The sequence below is a fragment of the Felis catus genome, chromosome F1, assembly GCF_018350175.1.
Source record: "Felis catus isolate Fca126 chromosome F1, F.catus_Fca126_mat1.0, whole genome shotgun sequence".
In the NCBI taxonomy this organism is placed as follows: Eukaryota; Metazoa; Chordata; class Mammalia; order Carnivora; family Felidae; genus Felis; species Felis catus.
In genome coordinates, this window is record NC_058384.1 from 66,488,908 (window position 1) to 66,514,186 (window position 25,279).

Sequence of the window (25,279 nt, forward strand, 5' to 3'; positions counted from 1 at the left end):
ATACGTCACCCGGCTGGCCACAGTGCCGAGAATTTCGGTCAAGGATCATTCTCGATGTTTTCGCGAGGACATGTGGGATGAGATAAACTGAAAAGGATAAACTCTGAGTAAAGCAGGCTGCCCTCCACAACGTGGGTGAGCCGCATCTCATCGGGTGAAGGCCTGGAAGCTGCCAAGTCTGACCTGCCCTGAGGAGGACAGATTTCTGCAGCGGACGGTCAGGGGACGAGACCTCCAGCACTGGCTCTTCCCTGTGTGTCCAGGCTGATGACATTTGGCCTGAACCTCAACAGCAGACCTTCCCTTGTCTCAGCCTGGCTCCCCCACCCTGCAGACTCCAGGCCCGCCAGCCTCTCTAAGAATGTGAGCCAAACCTGTACAATGAATCTCTCTAGACTTGCAAGCATCCCTTTAACTCTGCTTCCCTGGAGAACCCGGAGGGACACCACGGCATGTCTGTTCCTATCCTTTGACTGGGAACCCAGCTCTGTCGAGCCAGACGGGAAGTGTGGTCGCAGAGGGAGCTGACCCCCAGCCGTGCGTGCAGCTGCCCGTCCGCCCCCGGCCGAGGCGCCCCCTGGCCATGCCCTGCCTGTCCCTGTCCCGGCGCCCACACTGAAGGCCCCACACCAATTCTCTCCCCGCTGTGCACTCGGGGCTTTGGTTCTCCCGGCGGCTGATTTTCCTGAGATCCTCTCCTCGCCCTCTTTTCTCCCACTCTGACTGACCGTCCCAGCGAGAGTCACGGTTCCCTTGTCCCAGGCGTCCACCCAGCCTGAGGGGACTCCCGGGGCACCTTCTGTGCCGGCGGGACCTCGGCCGCTGCGTGAAAACCGTGCCCCGGAACTGGAGGAAGAGGGCGGAGGGGTGAGGGGAGGGAGCCTCCAGGTCACGAGGGGACGGTCCCACCCTGCCTGCTCCTGCTCAGCTGTGGGACAAGGAGAACGGAGGCGATGGGGCTGCTGCTGCTCGCGGGAGAGGATGTTCCTGTGCTGAGTGTTTAGAAAACGCTGCTGAAAACGGGCAAAGGGGCGGCAGCGAGAGGGGGAGGCAGACGGACAGGAACGCACGTGGAGCCGGGAGCCGGGGTCCGGCTCTCTCCGCCTGCCTGAAGCCACAGGCCGCCGAGGAAGGCTGGAGGACACTAGAGGTGCAGAGGCCCTGAGAAGGCGTTGGACACGTGGCCTCCGGGGGGTGCGGCTCCGACCGTCCAGTTACAGGGCTGCAGGGCGGGAAGTGAGCGGCTCCATGATGCAGGAGGCGAAATCTGGGTGGATGAGCCCTGGGATGATCAGTTGACCTCATTCCCTCCTCCCGCGTCGCCATCCAGGGTGGAGGGGACGGGGCCCGGTCCTGGCCGGGGCCGCCCAGTGCCCGGGTCCTGGCACCTCGACTCCCTCTGCCCTCTCCCCCCTTCCCACCTGCCACATGGGCTTTAATGGGATAGACCGGATGGTGGGGACCAGTCAACTCTCCCCCGGGAGCGTCTCTAGGAGGCTAAAGTTCCTGCCTCCCTTACTTCTTCTGCAAAACAGCGACCGGATCGAGCTTGGGTGCGGATCTCTCTCCTGGGTTTGCTTCCCTTCCACACCCGGTCCCCGCGCGGCTGGCAAATGCTGCTTGTGCGCGGGGACGTCCTTAGCTTCCGCGTCATTTGTCCCCCCCTGCACCGTAGGCGATCGAGGGCAGAAGCCTCACCTCGCCCTCCGCCACATCCCCCGTCCCTCCTACAGAAGTGCGTCGCAGAAGCAGTTGAGTACCTGTGGCTGGGAGGTGGCGAACATTTGCCCCGAGAGAATCTGTCCCTCGTCTGGGCTTGTCCGGGAGCCCCCCAGCCCCTACGTCAGCTCGCCCGAAGTTGAGTGTCGTTGTCCCTGCGGACAAGCTACTCAGAGCTGCCCGCTCGGCTCTGCAAAGGGCACCCGCCGGGGTCTCCTAGGAGAAGACCTGCTCGGGGTGCATCCGGCCGTGGGAACGCGGTTTCTGCTGCTAAGGCCAAGTCTCAGTCCGTCTCCCGTCATGAGGACCCACCACGGGCATCCGGCCTGTGACACGAGCAAGTGAGAAGGACGTAGCGGGTACCCTGGAGCCCTGGGCCGCAGCAAAGCACCAGGACGTGGACCGTGAGTCTCCTGAAAACCAAGGTTCCTCACACTCTGTTACAGGTTCTAGGGGTCCAGGCCCTTAGGGAGCATCAGCACATCCCTCCAGGTGAAAGCAAATGTGTCACTTTTTGCCCCTTCATAGGGAAGGAGACACCAGGCTTTCCAAGGGTTTGTGACTCTGACGAGCGTGTCACAACGGGTGTGCAACGTCACTCCACTCACACATCACACCCACTTGGAAGACAAGAGAAGGTTCTCTCGCTGGGGCTGCAATGTATGTGGCCCTGCGATCGGCCCTGTGGTGTTGGAGCCACGGGGCTTTGACGTGATCTTGAGACCTGACCCTTCTTGACAGAAGAAAACTCAGAGGTTCCTCTGGGGTGAAGAGAACCACTATTTCCGCAGAAAGCACCTCTCCTCCCAGGGAGAGGGTATCGGACTCGAGCAGGCGCTTAGCGCCAGACCATGGGCCACACCAAATGACCACGTAACCCGATGACGGCCCTCAACCGCGTGTTTTCTGAGCCACAAGACCACACCAGCGGGCGCGTCTGGTCACATTGCGAGTGGAGCTTGCACACGAGAGCAGGCTCCAGCAGGACCCTTGCAGCCCCGTGTGCCTGCCTTGCTGCTCAGACCGGGTCTGTTGGTGGACAAACGCAGATCCACGCGGCCTGTGTCCCCACGTGGTTAAACGCTCAACACAGCAAGCTCCACTCTGCCGTGAAGTCCGGTCCTCTGAGCACACTTGGAGCTTGCTGTGTTGAGCGTCAGGTCACTTATGAAGCAACGAGTCACTTGTGAAGCTGTCGGCCGGACAGTGGTGTTGACCCCTCGGAGCCACGAGTCCTTCCGAAATCAGAGACATCCCTGGGAGGGAAAGGAGGCCTGTGGCCAGCCCTGGGCTGCTGGGGGCCTCCCACCTGCTTCCCCTGATGCAACAGAGTCTCCTGAAGACTGATGGCCACTGGGGGGAGCCGCCCCCAGGCCAGGGGACACCTGGTCCCCTGATCAGCAGACACGGGGCCGTGCCAACGACCGAAGGCACGCCACAGTGTGGTTCGGAGGAGAGGGGGGCGGGTTAGAGAAAGGCCGAAAGGTCCATATGAGACACCGTGTCTCGGTTAATTTTTTTTTTTTAAGTTTATTTATTTCTTTAGAGAGATTGAGAGCGTGAGCGGGAAAGGGGCAGAGAAAGAATCCCAAGCAAGCCCTGTGCTGTCGGCACTGAGCCGGACGCGGGGCTCGAACCCACGAACAATGAGACCGGGCCCTGAGCTGAAATCAAGAGTCGGGCACTTAGCCGACTGAGCTGCCCAGGCACCCCCATGTCTGGGTTGCAAGTTGTTAGGTTTCTTTTTAAATTTTTTTTTAACGTTTATTTATTTTTGAGAAAGAGAGAGACAGAGCATGAACGGGGGAGGGTCAGAGAGAGAGAGAGGCACAGAATCTGAATCAGGCTCCAGGCTCTGAGCTGTCAGCACAGAGCCCGACGCGGGGCTTGAACTCACGGACGTGAGATCATGACCTGAGCCGAAGTCGGATGCTTAACCGACTGAGCCACCCAGGCGCCACAAAAGTTGTTAGGTTTCTGACCACACATCAACCACAGGGCAGGAGAGGCCTCCACACATGCAGAGGTCAGAGGGATTTGCTTACTGGAGACTGACAAAAAGTCACGTAGCTTTGTGTAAGAATCTGCAAGGGTGTCTGACGGAGGAGTCCCGGGCCTCACCAGACGGGCCTCCAAATTACTGTTCTCGGGGCAGCTGTTTGAGGAGGAAGAAAGGTTGGTGGTGATTCGTCGATGGCTGGGTTGGGTGGGGACATCGGTGGGGTTCAGGGACCGGGGCGGGGCGGGGAGGGGGGCACCGCGGGTACGTTGAGCCCCTGAGGTTACATTTGTGCAGAGCAGCCTTCTGAGGGAAGGACGGACAGCGTCCACCTCCGGGCCCGGAAGGGGCCTCAGACCCACTGTGTAAGGGGCGCCGTCCCATACAATGGCCGCTCACTCATCTCCGTGTACGCGGGCTGGGGCAGGGAGCTGTCACGGGACGGAGCACTGCTCTCAGCGCCTGGGAGTCGTGGGGTGTGTGGAGTAGATTCGGACAACCCGAGCCCTGCCTGCAGCCGGGAAGGCGGGAAAGTCCCTAATGGTTTGTTTTGAGTCAAGGCAAAACAGGGTGTTATTAACACCGACACCGGAAGCAGACCCCACCTGGGAGTCCAGGAATCCAAGCCAGGAAACGGGGTGTCCGAGTGAGGGGTAGTTTCAGACCGACCGGTAAAAGACCTTAGTCGATAAACTCTTCTCCCCCTGAAAAGGGAAGAGCATCTACCAAAGGGTGTCCTCTGCCGGTGCACGGGCTGTGATCCCAGGGGTGGCCCTGACCTTCCGCAGGCAGGCCGTGTGAGCGACCGGCTCTAAGGCCCGGGGGCCGCCGGGTTGGATCAAACAACAGTTGCACACATCACAGCTTGAACCCCCAGCCCCTCCTGTGGGTACAGGGAGACCCCGCCGGGCTGGGTTGGACAGATAAAGCCGTATTTGACAAGCCGGCGCCCCTCAGGGCCAGAGCCATAAGGGACCACAAAGTTACAGGACCGTGGCAGGTGCCCAGAGAAGAGTTCTGCACCGCCCTTGGAGAGAGGACAGAGTGCGAGATCCCACAGGACAGGGCAGCCCCGTGTCACAGGCGAACATGGTGGTCGGTCGTCCCCTCTCCCCCCTCGGGAGACGGAATGTGCAAGGACCTATAGGACTCCTCCACGATGACGTGATGGGACGGAGAGAATGGCGTCCACCAGGACTGCAGAGGTTGAAGAAGGCTGACCGGCCGGAGGAGGAGACAAGCAGTCAGAGTGCGGAGGCTGGACCGCCCGTGAGGAGGGCCACTTGTCGAGAGGGGTCGCCCCGGCACCGAGGCGGTCAGGCACACGGGCAGCCCCCCCCCCCCGCCCTGCCGCGGCCTCCAGATGCCGCTGGGGTCACCACACCAGCCAGTGGATTAGCCCAGGCGAGCACTTCTGCGGGGTGCACACGGGGCACCCGTGCAACGCGCGTACCTGGGGTCCGCAGCGGAGAAGCCACGGGCAGGACAGCGAGGCTGCGGACCTCAAACATTACCGGTCTGACGGCCTGTGGTCGTCTCGGGCTGTGAAAGAGGGATTCAGGCCAAGTTCAATCAAGTTCACGTCTGCGTTACATTAAAGATGACGTTCCAAGAGGCGCTGGAGGAGATAAACTCCCGGCATTGGTTTTTCAGTGACACACGTGTCATTCATCGGGGTGCGAGGGCTTTTATGTTGGAGAGGAGCTCAAAAGGCACCTGCTTACCATGCCCCCCCTCCCCTGCAGGCTGGATGACCCTGCAGCAGCGTGGATCAGCCAAGCCTTCAGCGGGCACTGAGCTGACGTCCTCCCTCCTCCCTCCATGGCCGCTCCTCCCCGCTGGGGACATGACCCCAGACAGACCGGCTCCTCAGGAACCACATATGGGAATGGAATCAAATTTCCCAGAACCTCGTAAACAACCACTTCTCTGTCTCTCCTCACCCAGAGTTCGTGACTCCGCCCAGCAAGCATCTCCCTTGGTCTTTTCTCCTTAGTTTGAATTTGACTCTGTCCAGAAGAATCTCGGTTTCTCCCTCAGAGGCTTTGTCACAGAACCTGTCCGCCTTGCCTCAGTCCACTTGTCATACGTCCCCAGGCCTGAACACCCTCTACAAGTCAAGTCTTGTGTGGCCAGTTGGGATGGGGGGCGAGGGGGGGGGTACGGATGGTGGAGAAGAGAGGAGGCTTTTCCCTGCACAAATTCCTTTTTGCCAGAGACAGCAAGCTGACTTCCAAAAAAATGCTCAAATTCACGGATCATCACCGAAATAAGAAATGGAAGAGAGGGGCACCTGGGGGGCTCAGTCGGTTGAGCGTCCGACTGCTGATTCCGGGCTCGGGTCATGATCTCACGGTTCGTGAGTTCAAACCCTGAGCCAGGCTCTGTGCTGATAGTGTGGCGCCTTCCTGGGATTGTCTCCCTCTCTCTCTCTCTCTCGCCCTATCCCCCACTCATGTGCATGCTCTCTCTCGCTCAAAATAAATAAATAAGCTTAAAAAAAAAAAGAAGTGGAAGAGAATACCACTTCCATATATCAAACTGACAGTCAGGATAATCATGTTCAGCGTTGACAAGGCTGTGGAAAAAAAGGGAACTCACATACACCGTTGGAAACTGACACTTCCCAGACCTTTGTACGACAAGGGAGGGCTGATGAAATACAGGAATTCCGTGGGGGGAGCTCGAGGAAAAGCCCTCTCACCCTCCCCCTCTTTTCTTCTTTGTGGCGTCTGGAACTTGCAACAAGATGGCTAGAGTTACAGCAGCCATTTTGTGACCTTGAGGACAGAAGCCACACACCGAGGAACAGAAAAATACAAGTAGCCTGGGACCTCGATGCTTCGCAGAGTCACCACTCCTGCCCTGATCTGCTTGCCTACAGGCTTTTTCTGAACACCAGAGAAAAACAACCCCATCATTTGTTTAGGTCACCACGATTAGATCTCTCTCACGGCAGCCCACGAGAGTACAGTAGAGAGAGTCCAGAGTACAGAGAGTATAGTAGGCCCCCTTGTTCGTGGTTTCACTCTCTGCCGTCATCACAGTCGGGAGGCAGATGACTCTCCCTGTGACAGCCGTAGCCTAACGCCATATCACAACGCCTGCGTCCTTTGCCTCCCTTCCCCTCGTCACAGGGGCATTTTATCATCTGACACCATCCTCGGAAGGAGAGTGAGATATTTTGAGAGAGAAAGCACATACACGTAGCTTTTATGATAGTACACGGTTATGATTGTCCTGTTTTCGTTAGTTAGTATCGTTAATCTCTGTGCCTGACTTGTAAATCAACCTTTATCACAGGTGTGTGTGCACAGGAGCGAATACAGTCTCCATGGGGTTTGGGACTCTGTGGCCTCAGGCATCACCGGGGGTCTCGGGACGCATCTCCCGTGGGTGAGGGGGCACTACTATATTTCTAAAGGACACAGATATTGGTTGTAACATTGCTTTAGAATAATGTTAGCAGCCTAAACACCCCTAGCTCCCACTTTCCTGAGGCTTTCCACGTCCGATCCCCAGCTCAGCACGTGAGATCCTGACCCTCAACCTCTGTCTCGTAGCGAAACTTGAGCATGGGTCTAGTTCAGCACGTGCCTCCCCGGCTGCTAGGGAACCAGATGTGTAATTCTAATATTTCTAAATGTCTGGAAAGGAAGACACAAAGTACACAAGACTCAAGAAGTATAAACTGTGTAAAACCCCAAGTTACATCAGCAAAAACTGAGAAGTAGGAGAAAGAAAATGGGTTCGTTCTCACGAAACCCAGGAACAGAAATAGAGGTCTGTTCGTAGCGTTGATAACGAGAGACAGAGTAGATTTAAATTCCTTATTTATTATTTACAGGATACCACTAATAAAATTAAAATTAAACTAGGAAGGACGCCCAGAGCATCAATCAGTTAAGCACCAGACCCTTGATTTCTGATCAGGTCATGATCTCGAGGTCGGTGATATCGAGCCCCACGTCGAGCTCTGTGCTGACGGCACAGAACCTGCTGAGGACTCTCTCTCTTGCTCTCTCTTGCCCTCCCCCTCTTGCTCTCTCTCTCTCTCTCTCTCTCTCAACGTAAATAAAACAAATTTTTAAAAAATTGAAACTGGGATGTTAACCTTCCAAATCTTTAGGAGGTAGAGAGGCAAAGAAATAAAGTCTATGTTGGTGGTTCATCAATTTTATGGCAAGATTGCAAAACGTACGTTAAAAGATTTTAAGCAGACAATCTCACAATATATTTGTCAATTTGGGAATTGCACATTTTAAAGCATACACCAAAAATTACAACCTAGAAAACATAAGATATCCATACCCAGGAAACAAAGAATATGTTAAGATCTTACAGTTTGTGATGGCTTCGTACAACATTAGCTAATCCCTCAAGGCTCAGAATGGGTTTAGAAGAGACATATGACGGGAGTAGGGGCACAGCCATACTTCCGCCTTCTTGAATATTGTGCAAGTTTGGATTTTTGAATTCAAGGATTCAGGCCAGGGGAAGGTAGGGAAGCTTAGACTGTTTACATTCCTCGTCTATTTTAAGGCAACGTCACAACAAACATCCGGGTCTGTTAGAAATACATTTGGGGGCTAGTCAGAGAGATCTCATCCTGGAGATCTAAACAAGTCTGAATCTGTGATGAGCTCCTTGTCCGATTCAGCTGGTGGTCTGCTTTGCATCATAGTGTGCAGACGGAGAGCTCACGCCAGGCGTGGGACAAGCCAGCTTTGGTTTTTCTTCTTCTTCGCTTAGGTGTGCCGTCTTCAAGACATGAGTCCTGGGAGGGGATCTTTCTCGGCAACGCCACCTTTCTGTGCTGGTTCGGTCAGTGATATCCGTGCCCCCCAGACAGCAAGAATCTGGAGTCCAGCCAGTGGGTGGGAGGGCTCCTCCCGGGGCTGTTTGCTGTCACTGGGTAACAGACAGATCAGGCCAGGGTGCCAGTGAAATTCTATTACATGCTCGAAGTGGGGTTTTTCCCCCTGATCAAAATGAAAGTATAAATAGACATTCTCGTATTTTCTTTGCATCCCTCACTGGATCATCTCGTATAACACACTTTGGAGACCAGGACTTTATCTAAAAGGCTGGCTTTTTTGTTTTCATTTTATTTTATTTTAAAATACAGGAAAACATACCGAGAGGAACTGTATGTGAATGCCTGCGACTGACTAAATAATGGGCAGAGGCCCTGAGGAGACCTGTTCTGAGGGGACATCCAGACGGCCCAGCTCAACATGCATCTCCTCGGGGAAACGCAAATCAAAACCACGAAATCACTTCCCGCCCGGTAGCGTAGCTGGAATCAAAGACACAAGGATCAACGAGCAAAGACCCAAGGGGCAAACTGGCACAGCCACTGTGGAAAACACTGTGGAGTTTCCCCAAAAACTAAAACATAGAAATGCCGTACGACCCCACAGTGTCACGTCTGGCTATTTACCTGAGGGCACTGGAATCCAGATTTCGGAGACTCTGCCCCCTCCCCACGTTCACGGCGGCATAGTCGCAACGGCCAAGACGCGCGCGCACCCCAGGGTCCAGACCGGGATGGGCAGATCACGGGGCATACACACCACAGGGAGTCCTAGTCAGGAGGTGGCCGTTTCATGACCACACGGACGGACGTCGAGGGCCATGTGTTAGGCGAACTAAGTGCAACAGAGAGAAAGACAGACTCAATGCGCCCACTTACGTGTGGATCCACACCTGTTATACTCGCCTGTGATCAGCACCCGGGCCACGTAAGGAAACGTTGAATCGCCACATTGTACACCTGAAACCAACAATACACTGTGTGTTAACCAACCGGAATTTAAATAAAAACTTTTTAAAAAAGCAAGACTAAAAGCGGAACGCCCAGCCCTAGACTAGAGCGTGGTTGCCAGCAGCACGGGCTGGGGTAGGGAGGCAGCTCACACTTGCAGGGCTGAAATGAGTAAGTCCCGGGATCTAAGGCACAGCCTGGTGACTAAAATTAATACCGCCGTGTTATAGGGATGCCTGGGTGACTCAGTCGGTTGGGCGTCCAGCCTCGGCTCGGGTCACGATCTCACGGTCTGTGGGTCCTCGCCCCGTATCCAGCTCTACGATGACAGGGAGGAGCCTGCTTGGGCTTCTCTCTCTCCCTCCCTCTCTCTCTGCCCCTCCCCTGCTCGTGCTGTCTCTCCCTCTCAAAATAAACAAACTTAAAAAAAAATAATAGCCGGGGCGCCTGGGTGGCTCAGTTGGCTCAGTCCAACTTCAGCTCAGGTCACGATCTCACAGTCCGTGAGTTCGAGTCCCGCGTCAGGCTCTGTGCTGACAGCTCGGAGCCCGGAGCCTGCTTCTGATTCTGTGTCTCCCTGTCTCTCTGCCCCTCCCCCGTTCATGCTCTCTGTCTCAAAAATAAACAAACGTTAAAAACATTAAAAAAAAATAATAATAGCTGACATTAAGAAAAAGAAAATGCCACTGCGCTACAGACCAGAAGGGCACTGAGAGGGCGGATCCTATGTGTCACGGCACCACCATGACGCGAGGTGTGGAGGTGCTAACTGTCCTCGTGTGGTGACATTTTCACAACGTGCATACTGTCACCACGCTGTGTGTCCATTATGACTCAATAAAGATTGGCTCTGGGAGGCGTGATAGCAAGTGGTTTTCGTTCTTCTGTGTCAGGTTCTATGTTTTTCCAAATTTTAAATAATCAACAAGGATTATTCTCATCAGAAAAACAAAAACTTATTTTTCAAATCTGTACGCCTGTAGCTCAGCAGGTGGGGGGAGGCCAGTTGGTGCCACCGGTTGGTGGCAACAGATTCAAAGTGGGGGGTGGGGTGGGGGGTAGGAAGCGATGGCAGGGCGGGGACAGCCAGGACGATAGGGGCAGGGGGCGGGGGGGGGGGATGGGCACAGGGAGGGCCGGGGGCTGGGCAGGAGTGGAGCAGGTGTGCTGGGTATCCCTGCACTCAGGACTGTCAACAAAACAGACCCGACTGTGCTCCTTTGCTAGGCAAACAGGGCGAGCAGAATCTTATTTGCATGTGTCTGCACCTGTGGGGACGACCGTCCTTCCTGCTCGTGCACCCGACCCGTTTCTGCTCGCTCCACGCACCCCTGCCCTTTGCGTGCGCGGAGGACAGAGGCGGGGGGCCCGTAGGAACGGGCGCCGTCCCTGTGTCACCTCAACCCCTCGGGCCCCACGGGAACCCCTTCTCTATTCGTAAACTGCTGGATCATGAGAAAAACTGTCAATAAGGAAACGACATGTCACTCCACACACACGAGGGAGCTGGGTCCCCGTGTCAGGCCCTGCTCGGAAGCTGCACTGGGTCATTTGATGTCCCAAGTAACATCTGGCTTAGGTGTCATTCTCTCCATTTGACGGGTGAGGCAAAACAAAGCTCAGGAAGGGACAGCCGGTGTTCCGGGATCTGGGACAATGTGTCCCAAATCTTAGGGCCAAAGGTGGCAGAACCAAACTTGGGGACCCAGGGGGTCTGACTGCAGAGCTCAGCCCCTCTCTCCACCCCGGGGGCCTTTGGGGCCAAGGGCAGGGGCCAGGCTACCAAGTCTGGGTCTCAGGAAGGCCATATCTGCAGCCCAGCCCCTTCCCCCCACAAGAGCCTGGAAACAGTTTGTAACCACATGTACAGGTCACCGGCAGATAAGAAGGGAAGGCCCCCCCTTACCCTGCCCACACCGCCCCTGAAGACAGAGCCACAGCTTGGCTGTCCCTAATGCTGGACTAACGGGGGGCCGTCCTGGCCCCTCGCTCACACATGCCGTCCTCAGCCTGGTTGCTGCAGAGGCAACCAGGCTAAGAGATGGGGAGGGGTGCAAAGGGGACCCTCAGATTGTAGAGAAAGATCCACAGAAAACACAGCACACTGGAGAAGGAGACTGAGTGCCTGATGATCTCAGCCAAAGCAGGGCAAATAACTGCCTTTCCAATTAGACATTTGGTGGCAGTTTCCCTGCCCTGGGGAATTTGAGGGCATCCCAGAAAGGGCCAAGCCCCCCATCCCTCTCCCTCAACCCTTCAAGACTCTGGAAAAATCAGCATGTTGACGCCAGGAAGCCCCCACCCCCCACCTGCCTCCCTCACACCTGCCTCCTGGCCCCTGGCTACACCCACCCGGGAGCCGCCCCTCTGTTCTGCCCCCCACCCCAGCCACCCAGGAGGAGGCAGATCTGGACCATCGGGGTCTGGGCGGGAAACCAGCTAACACATGGAGTCCCCACTGTTGGGCCCCGGGTCACACCTGCTCCTCTCCTGCTCTGCCCCTGCAGTCCCAGCAACCCCATCACTCCCTCCTCTCCTCCCCACCACCGCCCTGACCCATTCCCCTGGTGCCCAGTCCCCCAAGGTCCCTCCTGCCTCTGAATCCCAGACTTCCTTGCTGGTTTCTCCTTGCCTGAAGAGCTACAGACATACAGAGTTGAAAAATAAAGGTTTCTTCCTTGTTTTTTTTTTTTAGCTTTATTAATTTCTTTTGAATGAGAGAAAGTACACTCATGAGTGAGGGGAGGGGAACAAAGAAAGGGAGAGACGACTGCAGAGTCCAGTGAGGGGCACAATCCCACTAACGGTAAGAACATGACTTCATCCAAAACCAACAATCAGATGCTTAACCACTGAGCCCCCGAGATGCCCCATGGGTTTGCTCAGAAGAGAATAATCCATGTTGATTCTATAAAATTCGGTAAACAGAGAAAATAATACAGAAGAATGAAAATCGCGAGACATTTAAATAACTTTGAGGGATGTGCTGATGTTCCCTAAGTGACTGGACCCCTAGAACTTGTAACAGAATGTGAGGAACCTTGGTTTTCAGGAGACTCACGGTCCACGTCCTGGTGCTTTGCTGCGGCCCAGGGCTCCAGGGTACCCGCTACGTCCTTCTCACTTGCTCGCAACACAGGCCGGATGCCCGTGGTGGGTCCGCAAGACGGGAGACGGACTGAGACTTGGCCCCAGCAGTAGAAGCCGCGTTCCCACGGCCGGATGCACCCCGAGCAGGTCTTCTCCTAGGAGACCCCGGCGGGTGCCCTTTGCAGAGCCGAGCGGGCAGCTCTGAGTAGCTGGTCCGCAGGGACAACGACACTCAACTTCGGGCGAGCTGACGTGGGGGCTGGGGGGCTCCCGGACAAGCCCAGACGAGGGACAGATTCTCTCGGGGCAAATGTTCGCCACCTCCCAGCCACAGGTACTCAACTGCTTCTGCGACGCACCTCTGTAGGAGGGACGGGGGATGTGGCGGAGGGCGAGGTGAGGCTTCTGCCCTCAATCGCCTACGGTGCAGGGGGGGACAAACAACGCGGAAGCTAAGGACGTCCCCGCGCACAAGCAGCATTTGCCAGCCGCGCGGGGAACGGGTGTGGAAGGGAAGCAAACCCAGGAGAGAGATCCGCACCCAAGCTCGATCTGGTCTCTGTTTGCAGAAGAAGTAAGGGAGGCAGGAACTTTAGCCTCCTAGAGACGCTCCCGGGGGAGAGTTGACTGGTCCCCACCATCCGGTCTATCCCATTAAAGCCCATGTGGCAGGTGAGAAAGGGGGAGAGGGCAGAGGGAGTCGAGGCGCCAGGACCCTGGCACTGGGCGGCCCCGGCCAGGACCGGGGCCCCGTCCCCTCCACCCTGGATGGGGACGCGGGAGGAGGGAATGAGGGCATCCCAGGGCTCATCCACCCAGATTTCGCGTCCTGCATCATGGAGCCGCTCACTTCCCGCCCTGCAGCCCTGTAACAAGACGGTCGGAGCCGCACCCCCCGGAGGCCACGTGTCCAACGCCTTCTCAGGGCCTCTGCACCTCTAGTGTCCTCCAGCCTTCCTCGGCGGCCTGTGGCTTCAGGCAGGCGGAGAGAGCCGGACCCCGGCTCCCGGCTCCACGTGCGTTCCTGTCCGTCTGCCTCCCCCTCTCGCTGCCGCCCCTTTGCCCGTTTTCAGCAGCGTTTTCTAAACACTCAGCACAGGAACATCCTCTCTCGCGAGCAGCAGCAACCCCATCGCCTCCGTTCTCCTTGTCCCACAGCTGAGCAGGAGCAGGCAGGGCGGGACCGTCCCCTCGTGACCTGGAGGCTCCCTCCCCTCACCCCTCCGCCCTCTTCCTCCAGTTCCAGGGCACGGTTTTCACGCAGCGGCTGAGGTCCCGCCGGCACAGAAGGTGCCCCGGGAGTCCCCTCAGGCTGGGTGGACGCCTGGGACAAGGGAACCGTGACTCTCGCTGGGACGGTCAGTCAGAGTGGGAGAAAAGAGGGCGAGGAGAGGATCTCAGGAAAATCAGCCGCCGGGAGAACCAAAGCCCCCAGTGCGCAGCGGGGAGAGAGATTGGTGTGGGGCCTTCAGTGTGGGCGCTGGGACAGGGACAGGCAGGGGATGGCCAGGGGGCGCCTCGGCCGGGGGCGGACGGGCAGCTGCACGCACGGCTGGGGGTCAGCTCCCTCTGCGACCACACTTCCCGTCTGGCTCGACAGAGCTGGGTTCCCAGTCAAAGGATAGGAACAGACATGCCGTGGTGTCCCTCCGGGTTCTCCAGGGAAGCAGAGTTAAAGGGATGCTTGCAAGTCTAGAGAGATTCATTGTACAGGTTTGGCTCACATTCTTAGAGAGGCTGGCGGGCCTGGAGTCTGCAGGGTGGGGGAGCCAGGCTGAGACAAGGGAAGGTCTGCTGTTGAGGTTCAGGCCAAATGTCATCAGCCTGGACACACAGGGAAGAGCCAGTGCTGGAGGTCTCGTCCCCTGACCGTCCGCTGCAGAAATCTTTCCTCCTCAGGGAGGTCAGACTTGGCAGCTTCCAGGCCTTCACCCGATGAGATGCGGCTCACCCACGTTGTGGAGGGCAGCCTGCTCTACTCAGAGTTTATCCTTTTCAGTTTATCTCATCCCACATGTCCTCACGAAAACATCGAGAATGATCCTTGACCGAAACTCTCGGCACTGTGGCCAGCCGGGTGACGTATAAAATGAACCGCCAGATCACACAAACACGAATCCAAAGAAACGTACAAAGGCTAAATAATATCAGAGAAAGAAGACTTCAGAGCCCGGGAAGTTACCAGGGGCAAAGGAGAATAGTGGACAATGACGGAAGGTCAGTTCAGCAAGACGTGACGAGGACCCCCGACGTGTGCCCACCTGAAGACGGCACGGCACCAAATACACGTGGCAAAATGGCAGAACTGAAAGGAGGCACAGGTGCGTCCACCATCGCAGCCAGAGGGCCCAGCACTCCCGTCCCGGCCGCGCGGCGAGAGGCGAACAGTCAGCAAGGACACGAGACACTGAACACGACCACGAACCAGCCTGACCTGGCTGATGTCTGGGGAACACTCGGCCCCACCAGCAGCCTGCAGAGCCCTCTCAGCCCCCAAGACAGTGTCCCATCCTGGGCCAGAGCACACACGTCAACCATTTTTCGCGTCCTGAAATAACGTGTTTTCTCGGACTGGGACAGACCTCGGGTAGAATTTAATAACAGAAAGATGACGGGAAATTTCCAAACACTTATGGAGGAAACGAAACAAGTCTCCATAGCCCACATGTCAAAGAGGGCGCCTGAAGGGAAATATCTCAACATTTGAAGGGAGCGGAAATGAACATACAAGACATCAAAACGTGGGAAAAGACGCGAACAAGGTGCTTATAAGGAAATGAACATGACTCAAAGCATGGTTTACCAAAGGAGAAATGCTCCAAATTTATAATTTAAGCATTTATCTTACAAACCTATACAAATAAGAGCGAAACAAATGCAAAGCAAGTGGAAGAGAGGAAATAAGAATGAAGGTAGAGAAAATGAAACTGAGTGATGTAATAAAACATATTGACAGAAGAGCCGACAGCGAACATCACTGTTGAAGGCGGACAACTGGACGCTTTCCCTTAATGTTGGGAACGAGCCAACGGTGCTTGTGCTCACCGCTCCTCTGCAGCATCTAGGGAAAGTCTCAGCAGATGCACTAAGGCAAGAGAAAGAAATAAAGTGAGATATAGATGGGAAAGGGGAAAGGAAAAGCTGTCTGGATCACAGACGTTACTTATGTTTGTCTACGTAGAAAATCCCAGGAATCTACAGAAAATTCCCCAGACTAGTAAGCGAGTTTGCCAAGAGGGCAGGATAGAGGCCAACGGGGAGGGGACTGACGGGCCATTGTACCAGCAGGATGGAACAGACATGTAACAGTTTGTGCTCCAGGCCGGGAGCGGTCACGGAGGCCCTGAGCAGGTGTGTGGGGGCAGGTGGGGCATGTGGTCGCCCACAAGGGGATGAAGAGGGGGTGGTCCCCGGTGCCAGGGAGCCCCATCAGGATTGGGGTGTGTACAGTGCCCTTGTGGCCTTGTGGGACGGAGGCAGGTTTTAATAACTAGTCAGTTGACAGCTAACTAGTAGGAACTAGAAACGTCTGCTTTTTTCCTGAGAAACAGGAGCCGTGCCAGGTGCCAGCACGTCCACACAGAAGGGAGGAGGTTTCCCAGGACTCGGGAAACCAGACGACGGCTGGGACCCAGGCCCTGGCTGCGGTGCGGCTCGGGCTCCCCCAGCTGTGCGGCCTTGAGACTCAGCCTCTCTGGCCTCCTGCTCCTCGTCTGCAAAGTGGGCGCAAGGACACCCAGCTCACACAGCGTCTGCGAGGGCCCAGTGAGTGACGAATGAGGAGGGTGACGAGATCAGTGCCCGTCACGGGGCCGGGACTCAGCAAGCCCTGGCTGTGCGACTTTGTATTCTCTTTACACAGCTCTCAAGCACAGACTGAGCCGGCTGGAGGTGAACCGGTCGAGGCTGGAAGTTGAGACTTCATGTCGATGGGTCCCAGGGGCCGAGGGTCCGGACAGGACAACGGACGGGGCACACACGTGGGGAGAGTGGGCTCCGTTGACGGTTGCCAAAGGGGCTGAGGCTGAGCGGAACCGGACCACAGCTTTGGACTCGTTTAACGATGAAGGTCCCCCTCGATCTGCCGCGATGTGTGTCTTCTGCTCAACTTGTGCACGACGGGTCCCCATAGAGATTCACGGAGGGTGGATGAATCCTGTCCCTGCTGAGAGCAGTCAGAGGGGGAGGGGGCAGGACCAGGGCCGCAGGCATCAGGCGCACAACAGAGGTGTCGGGGGGAGGCTGGATTCCCTGCTTCTTCCAGTTAAATCACCCTCAAGACCTGGCCTGGGTGGCGGACCTCACTGTAGACTGTCGTGAGCGGTGTCTCCTGTTCGAGATGTGGTTCCCCCGAACCCTGGAACGCAGACAGAGGGTTCCTGCCACAGCTGAGGGACACAGAGGTCCCAGAGGGACCCACACAGATGCGATGCCACTCACCTGACCTCCCCCCAAAGCGCCCAGCACTGCACAGACCCCGTGTTAACTCTGCACTGTCTGGAGAGGGATACAGAGGCAACAAGGCCAGAAACTGCTGATCCCTGGGTTTGACAAACTCACACCCAGGCACAGGGACGCGGGAGAACCCAAGCCTCACCTGCTTCCTGTGGTCTCGGGACATCTTCCCTGCATAACGGACGCCACCAAAACAGTCCCTGTGCTCTTCCTGCGACCCTGCACCAGAGTCCCACGGATGGAGCTTGAATCTGAGCCTTGGAAACCTGTACCCTCCCCCACCATGACCCCCTCGGTCACGCCCACACCCACCAGCCTTCTACAGGGAAATCCCTGAACAGCAAGACGCAGGGGGAAGAGAGCTGAGGGTCAGTGGGGGGCGGGGGGAGGTACGTGGGCACGGGAAAGAGAAGTGCACCTGCCTCTCCCAGGCTCCAAGCTCTGCTTCCTCCTACGTGAGCACAGAAGGTACAGTCCAGCTCCGAGGATCAGCAGCACAACCACAAGAGCCCCCAGGATAGCTGGCAGGTGGGCAGACCCGTCCGGCCCATGTGGACCTGTTTGCCTCCCACACAGACAGTGAAGAAGGATGAGACAATAGACAACGTCACATGCCCGTTGCCAGGCACGTGGAGACGTGTGAAGGGGCACCCTCTCGGCTGGAGACGCTCCCGAGAGGAGGCGAGGGGTGAGGGTGGCTCAGGGGGGACTCCTGCAGGGTCCTGAGGTGAGGAGCCCTGCTCGAGGTCAGTGCCTGCTGGACGGGACCCCAGCGGGGGCTCCTGTGGGCCGGCAGGGGTCACCCACGGTGGGGCAGCTGCAGGCAAGGGGTCCCTGGACGGGAGTAAGTGCGGAAGGGGAGGACGCGGGACTGGAAGGTCTGGGGGAAGAAGGAGCAGCCTGGCCAGAGGCTGAAACCTGGGGAGCCCAGAACACATCCGGGAATCCAGGCGAGCACTGGGGCGGGAAGCGTGTCCCTGAGTCCGGAGACAGGCACACGAGCCCCGACGGCTGAACCCTGCAGGCCGCGGCTGGCTCGGCCTCCCTCAGGTGGCACCGACCACTGACGCTCCCCCCTCGCTTGCTGGAAACCTCCCGGGACACACAAGGACTGAAGGATGAGGCAGGAGTGAGGTACCCGAGGGGGCTGCCTGGACCAGCAGGGGTGAGGGGTGCAGAGGAGCAGGAGAGAGACACCGAAAGGCAGAAGCAAGTGGGATGTGCCTGCCAGCTTCCTGGATGGGTGACGGTGGCAGAAGGTGGCCTAAACATGGGGGACAGAGCCCAGAACCCTCACCCAGGGGGACCTGAGCCCCAGGAGTCCCCTCCCCTCTGACAGGATGCACTCACCGTGGGCACAGACGTCCCCAAGGTCCCGGGTGGCAGTTTTCCGGTCCCCCGGGTTGCTGACCACACAGGTGATGCGGGGGCTGGGCTGGCTCAGGGGCAGCTTCAGAGCCACGGTCCAGGGGTTGGGGGCCGGTCCCGGGACCCCTCTCTGCTCCAGCTCCCTGGGGAGGCCCTTGCTCTCCCAGGACACATTCACGTCCTCTCTGGGTCCTGGGGCGTGGCACTCCAGGGTGATATTGCACCAGTCTGGTGTGACAGATGGAGTCTCGGCCAGGATCTGGGGCCGGGGCACGGGCTCTGGGGCCCGAGGGACAAGAGGACACAGGGTCACGTGAGTGGGGAGCATCACGCCTCTTGCTCTCTTGGGCAAAATCTCACTTCGCCCTGGCATCCTCCCCCAAGGATGGTGAATCCACTTTCCAGATAAGACAGACTTGACCCAAATATACAGTGAGTGGCTCTGAGGACGGGAGCCACTGCGTAAAGCCTCAGGCGTGATCTCAGCTCTGCCTCGACTTGTGGTGAACACACTGCGTCTAGTTTCAAGGGAGAAGCCAGAACCTCAGGTCTGGGGTCTGGAAGGGGTCCTGCGAGGGGGGCCAGGGACACTCCCAGGGACAAAATAAGTGGGTATTTATGGATTGGAGGAGGAGCCACCACCTACCGTAGACAGTGAGGTGGAAATACCAGTTCGTTTCTCTTCCTCCTGTTAACGAGACTCGAGCCCAGTACTGCCCACTGTCCTCAAGGGTCAGGTTGTCAATCCTCAGGGTCGTGGTGTTGAGCACATGGACCCTCTTCTCGAACTTGTCCTGGAAGTTGACCCATTTTGGAACATCTTCCCCAGGAGACACATGCAGGATGATCGTGTCATGTGACTCAGATTTAATGCCCCAAGAAATCTTCTCCAGCGTGACTCCTGGAAGTGATTCTGGACTTCGGGTCACATAAAACGACACAGAACCTCCTTGAGTTCCCGTCAGGGAAACCACGTTTCCAGAATCCTTCACTTGAGATCCATGAGTTCCAGAACCGTTGACCACAGTGCTGAAGGCGGCTAGGGCATTGGAAACAGACACGGTGAGTGTTTTGTCATTGAGAATAAGGAGAAAACCCTAGAACCCATGGCGCTCATGAAATCTGCCCAGTAGACTCCCTTGACTCTGGGAGGCGGGACCGAGCAAGAATTTGGAGTCATGCTGGAATCAGGTCCTGGTCCTCGTGGGGCGTCCCCTTGAACGCGGTCCTGACCTGCTGTCCCGCAGTGTCCTCGCCGCCTAACTCTGAGAGTCTGGACGTGACGACATCACGGATCGAGAGCCCCGAGCACATCTGGGCCGATGCCAAGTGCCCAGCCTAGGAGGCAGCTTCCACCGGGGCTGCCCACACGCTGTGGGAGCCCCGGCCCTGGAGTGGGGGCCGCGCCCTGTGACTTGCTCTGGAGCAGAGTGGCCCAAGGTCAGGCTCAGGGAGGCTGTGCTACGGGAACCCGCACTCCAGTCGCTCAGGGGCTGAGACAAGGGGAGATTCTGAGACTGAGGGGGCTCCTGTCACACAAGGTAGAGGCATCACGCCCTGGTGGCTGCACCCCTCGGGGCCACAGCAGGGAAGGCACACAGGGGAATCGCCCGTGGGGGTTTCTCTCCCTCCAGAAGCGGCGTGATCTCTGCTCATGGGTTTGGCCACCTAGTCACAGGGCCCTGGCTACCTACCCAGAACTGGAAAATGTGGGAGAAGATATGATGGGTAGGTGAGCTCTGCTGTGCCTACCACGAAGACCACGCTTCCCCAGCTGATCCCCGAGACACCCTCAATGTCCTTCCTCAGTCACCTCTCACAGAGCTGTGACCAGAAGGCAAGGCCTCCGGGCCGCCCCTCCAGACCCCAAAATGCCCCATGCGGCACAGCCCAGGGGACCTGATACCCTGGGTCCTTCTGGAGACCGCGATAGGAAAGAAGGGGACAGGCAAAGAACGACCTTGTCCTGAAAGGAAGACCCATGTGTCCCCTGCAGCAGGGCAGGACCGCCTGGGGGACCGCTGCCTGCCAGGGCTCCAGACGCCTCTCCAGGTCTGTGAGCTGTCCTCACCCGGGGCCTGCCTCCTGGCTGTGCTCACATCGTTCCTGGCTCTCCCAGGAAGCAGAGAACCCAGAGAAGGGCTCAGGCCAGTATTGCTTGTAGAAGATTCCAGATCCTTCTACGCAATGATGTCCTCACTAACTCCCTCATTCCGACAGCAGGCGGCTGCGTCCCGCCTGACGCTGCCCGGCCCAGACGGCAGGTCCCTGTCCCCACGTGCCAGCTGCTGCGTCCCATTGCGGTTTGCATCTGCTTGTGTCCTTGGCTTGTTGTGTCTCATTACTTTAGAGGAGCCGCCGCACCTGTCATAAGAGAATCAGCCTGTTTTCTAACACACATAACTTAACTCTTCTCCAACGTGCACGTCACCTCTGTCTGTGGCCTCTGGACCCGCTCTCACCGTCAAGAAGCTGGATGTATCCGTTACTTGTAAGGCTTATTGGTTTTACGTCTTGCAGAAAAACATCGGCCCCCCAGCAAAAGTGTGCTTTGAACTCGGTCTGCATGCCTCCTAGAACTTTTGCGGTCGCAGTGTTGATGTGTGAATGTGACCGGAAGGGACTGTGCTTGGGTCTCAGACCAGGAGGTCCCTTGCAGCAGGGCGGTGAGGACCGGGGGAGGGTCCGGGAGGCGGGAGTCCTCCGTCTCTGCAGTCTGTGGCCTCGGGTAGTCATGTAACCTCCCTGCCTTCTCCTTGAGTCTCTGATGCAGAGACAATGACCGTGCTCCCCTCAGGGAACCGTTGCCAGGGTGTCAGAAGGCGAGAGCTTTCCCTTAGGCATGAGCTGGTCCCATCAGGATGATGCTTGCTCCTGGCAAGCACAACTGGGGTCCGCCCCGAACTTCCCAGGTCCCGGATGGAGCCCTGTGCTCCCCACCAGCTGCCCTCTCGGGGTCTCCTCCCGGGATCAGGGACGGGCTCCCGGGAGACAGACACCCATGGTGCCGCCCCACAGGCGGCCACGGGAGCCAAAGTCCCCCCGGGCCTTCCGCTCAGAGCCATGAAGCTCAGAGCCATATCCACGGCAGCTGGTTTCCATGGTCCCTGTCAAGTCCACGCAGCAGGAAACTGAACACACCTGTGCAGCGGGGGGCAGCGTCCTAGAGACGACAGAGGGCCGGGTACTGTGGCTCCACATGGTGGGGGCATCTCCCCATTTCTCTCCACTGGGCTGCTGCCCATGGAGCCGGCTTCCCTCTCCCCCAGCCCAGGGCTTCCCCTGCAGGGAGCTGCCTGCACCTCTCCCCCTGCCCTACCCTGCCCTGCGCAGGGGCTCACTCTCAGCGGCTCCCAGCAGTCCTGGGCTCTCACGCCCCAGCTCTTCTCCTGGCAAAGGGCACCCCGGTACCCGTCCGCCTGGGGCAGGGCAAGACCTCGGGCACCTGCTGGCAAGGAGGGCACCAGGGAGGGAGGAGGCTCAGCCCTCAGGCTGCAGGGGAGGGCCTGCCCCCCAGGCTGGATGGTGAGCCTGGGCTTCAGGAGGCTGGAAGCCGACTCAAGCTGGGAGGAAGGCAGTGAGAGCTCTCAGATCAGCAGAAGGTGCTGATCCCAGAGAGGAAGGACAGAAGGACAGAGAGACAGACGGCCAGGGACACAGGTGGCTGTGATCCAGAGAGCCAGGCTTTATTTAAAGAAGATAAAATTCAACATTCAACAGTGAACTTAAAATTTTCCATTTCCTCCCTTCCTTCCTTCCTCCTTCCTCCTTCTTTCTACCTTTTTTCTTTCTTTCTTTCCTACATAATTTTCCAATCCAGATGTTTACAGAGAAACTCTATGTAATTTCACGTATTTCCCCAGTCAATTAAATTGAAAGAAAGAGAAAGCCTACGTTTTTTTATTGACAAAGTTATTTGGATAACAGGGACGTCAAAGCCTTATAAGCCAAGCTCATGTCTAATGAGAAACGCCCTGTTTACAGATGCCCCGGAGTCGGGAATTTCCTAGAACCCCTGCACCCCCCTCCCCCAGAGAGGCCAGGGCACTCAAGCAAAAATTGCAGGAAATGAAATTCCCGGGGAATCCACGGCTCTCCAGACCTCGGTCTTGTCCTTTGTTTTTATTTCGTCTGTTTCACGAAGGCGGATGGTCTCGGGGGAAGTGCTAACGGGAGTATCTGGGTTTCCTCAGGACAGTCTTTCAGTTCCCTTTTGGGGACCTGCTGCTTCCCTTCCCATCACCCCGTTCACCCTGTCCCAGGGCCCTGATTATCAGTGCCCTCTGTTCCATCCACACCCTTCCAGCAAGTGGGCGCAGACACCCTTAAATTCCGGAAGCCGCCCTCCCTTCCTGGTTCCTTGTGTCCGTGCCCTCCTGTCGCCCCAGAAGCGGGACCAGCGTCCTCCAGCTCCGACCGGGACCCTGGGTCGGCCCCCTGCTCCCCTCACAGCAGCAGAGGCAGCCTCTCCCCTGTGGCAGGCGGGTCCCGGCTCAGAGCCAGATGCCCCCCGCGTGCTCCCTGACAGAGTTGGTATTTCGGGCCGTTCCCCACAGACATCAGACACACGGGACCCCCGCCTCCCTGCCCCGCACACCGGCCTCCCCCCCGGGGAGCCCGGGCCACTCACTGAGGACGAGGCTGCTGAACCCCAGGAGCCGGGAGGCCCGGCACAGGTGGGGGTCTTCCGAGTGGGCTCCCATCACAGGCTGCCTCCTTCAGGCTTGGTCTGGGCCCAGTTGGCCGTGGAGGAAACATCCAGAAGGCAGAGGCAAGAGAAGAGGCGAGCTTCTGCTCAGAACACTCTTGGGCTCTTCCCACCCCCAGGGCGGAGCTAACTGCCTAGGACAAGCTGGCTGCTCTAGATAAGCCGTTCAGATGCTTCCTCTTCTCTCTGGCACCTGCAGGGACCCTCGGGAACGATGGTGGAATAAACATAGGAACCCCCTCGGTGAGGCGCTGTGTGGGAGACGCCCCGACCTGTGGGCACGACCAGCCTGGTGATCTCAGCTCCCCAGCTGGCACCAGGCGGGACCCCTTACCTGTTTCCCTGGGTTCACACTCTCCCCAGGCAGCCCCGCTCCCCAGGGCCAGCCGATGGCCAGGCCCAAAGTCACACAAACCACTGTACCAGGGACACAGTGACCCCGCTGCTTTGGGCCTGTCCTCTGTCTTAACACCATTGAACGAGTCAAATCTCCTTTCTGACTTTCTCTGCACTTAACTGTCGGGTGTCTAAGGAAGACGCTCTGAGCACAAGAACAAAGCGCTTTGTGGGAAGGGGCCACCCCCCACACCCCAGGGCAAACACGGGCATTTCGCTACTGCCAGCACCCCAGGCCCTCTGGGTACCCAGACCCGCCCTGCCCCCACACACAGGGCAAACCCCCCCAACGGGGCAGCACCCCACCGCGCGTCCCCCTAAGGCTCTGCCAGCCCTGGTCCCGCTCTCACACACAGGCAGGGGGCAGGGACGGGCTCCTCCGTCCACAGGCTTGGCTGCCTCAGACTCACGGCCACCTACTGAGGGTCAGGCCTCTTCTCTCCAGACGGGGCCCCACGACCTCTGAGAACCTTGTCTCCCGTGGACCCTGGGGGAGCAGCCCCATAATTTTCCCCCGGCCGTGCCCTTTCCCCGCCCACGGAGGCTCCCCCCAGCTGCTCAGAGCCTCGGATCCTAAGGCTGGACCCCAGGATGGCCGGGGACACGAACTGAAGGCAGTCAGCCTATGGGCTGGGAGGTCCCTTCTGGGGATGTGGAAGCCCATCCTAAGGCTTTGGACGACCATCGCAGGTCACTCAGCAGGGTGGAGCAGGGACTGGACTCCTAACCGTGATCTCTGAGACCCAACATCCCAGCCCCCGTCCCTTCCCACCGTGTGGCCTCTGAGAGTCACCCCGTCCACTCTGGGCTCCCCGACCTGCTCTGCGCTCCTCACACAAGAGAGCATCAACACCGCCTTCTTCCCCCGCTCCCGTCCCGTATCGGGAACGGTCCTTCAGAAGGCTCAGTCCCTGACCTCACGGTTAGAAACTCCTCAGACGGAGGCCCCACCCGGGCAGCTCACCACTGGTCACACTGGCGTGATGGGGAGCAAGTCGGCAATGCCCCTGACCCTGTCCCTGCACCCCCGGGGAGCGCCTCGGAGGAAGAGTGTCTGCTCACCCAAACCACTGCGTGGAGGGGGGCCCAGGGCCCTGGAGGGAACCCCCAGCAGCTACAGGTCAGGGACACGGGAGGGGCCGCCAACACACGTGCCACGCCGGCACCCCACCACGGAGATTTCGACCCCACATACTGATCTCTGTCACTCGCCGCCGTCCTGGGCAGCAAGAGCTAACGTCACCCGTGCACAGCGTGTCTGGTTTCTGCGGTTCCCAGGCTCGGTCCCTGCGAGAGGCGGCGGATATCAAGATTCGCGTCCATTTTACAGATGAGCAACGTCGGGGCCCATTTAGGGTATTTGATGGGCCCACGGTCTGGAAGCCGGGACATGGCGGGGCCAGGCCCACATCTCAGGCTCATAGGCCACTGGTCTGTCCAGACCTCAGTCCCTCCTGACCTTCAGAAGCCCCACTGGAGGGGAAGGGGGAGGGAGGCCAGGCCTGCCCCCGGACAGCCTCTCTCCTTTCTCACACCCCCAGGCAGAGGAAACAGGCCCTGTGGTTGCCACTCTGCAGGCTCTGAGGCTCACAGAGGCCCCTGCTGACCACAGCCACCCCCCTACACGTCCTGCGTCACACGTGGGCCAGCGCCTCCAGCCCTGCTCACCATGGGGCTTGCTTCACCCACGTTCGGCCACGTCCCGAAACTTTGGAAGCAGACTGGGAGCAGCTAACATACATCATGACCCTCAGCCCAAGGACTCAGAACCCTGCCC

At 58.0% G+C, this 25,279-nt stretch overlaps 1 protein-coding gene and 1 long non-coding RNA gene across 4 annotated transcripts; both read right to left on the bottom strand.

The window, feature by feature from the left end:
- Positions 1–7,878: 7,878 nt before the first annotated feature.
- Positions 7,879–9,896, bottom strand: LOC105260258. The gene is made up of 2 exons (XR_889999.4): positions 9,638–9,896; positions 7,879–9,494 (listed from the first exon to the last, which is right to left on the bottom strand). It is a non-coding gene; the product is annotated as an uncharacterized LOC105260258 (long non-coding RNA).
- A 5,251-nt stretch (positions 9,897–15,147) lies between these two features.
- LOC105259618 (SLAM family member 9-like) lies at positions 15,148–23,316 on the bottom strand. Of its 3 annotated transcripts, none has more exons than XM_011291198.4 (6): positions 23,029–23,308; positions 19,045–19,437; positions 18,381–18,677; positions 17,453–17,587; positions 17,173–17,249; positions 15,148–16,932 (listed from the first exon to the last, which is right to left on the bottom strand). In XM_011291198.4, the coding sequence occupies exons 1-6, from the start codon at positions 23,099–23,101 to the stop codon at positions 16,840–16,842; spliced, it is 1,068 nt and encodes a 355-aa protein (XP_011289500.3). In that variant the 5' UTR covers positions 23,102–23,308; the 3' UTR covers positions 15,148–16,839. The 3 variants fall into 3 exon arrangements, with proteins under 3 accessions (XP_011289500.3, XP_023103205.2, XP_023103203.2); XM_023247435.2 differs by having other exon boundaries at positions 16,869–16,932; positions 17,449–17,587; positions 23,029–23,316; XM_023247437.2 differs by lacking the exon at positions 17,173–17,249 and having other exon boundaries at positions 23,029–23,314.
- Positions 23,317–25,279: the final 1,963 nt, after the last annotated feature.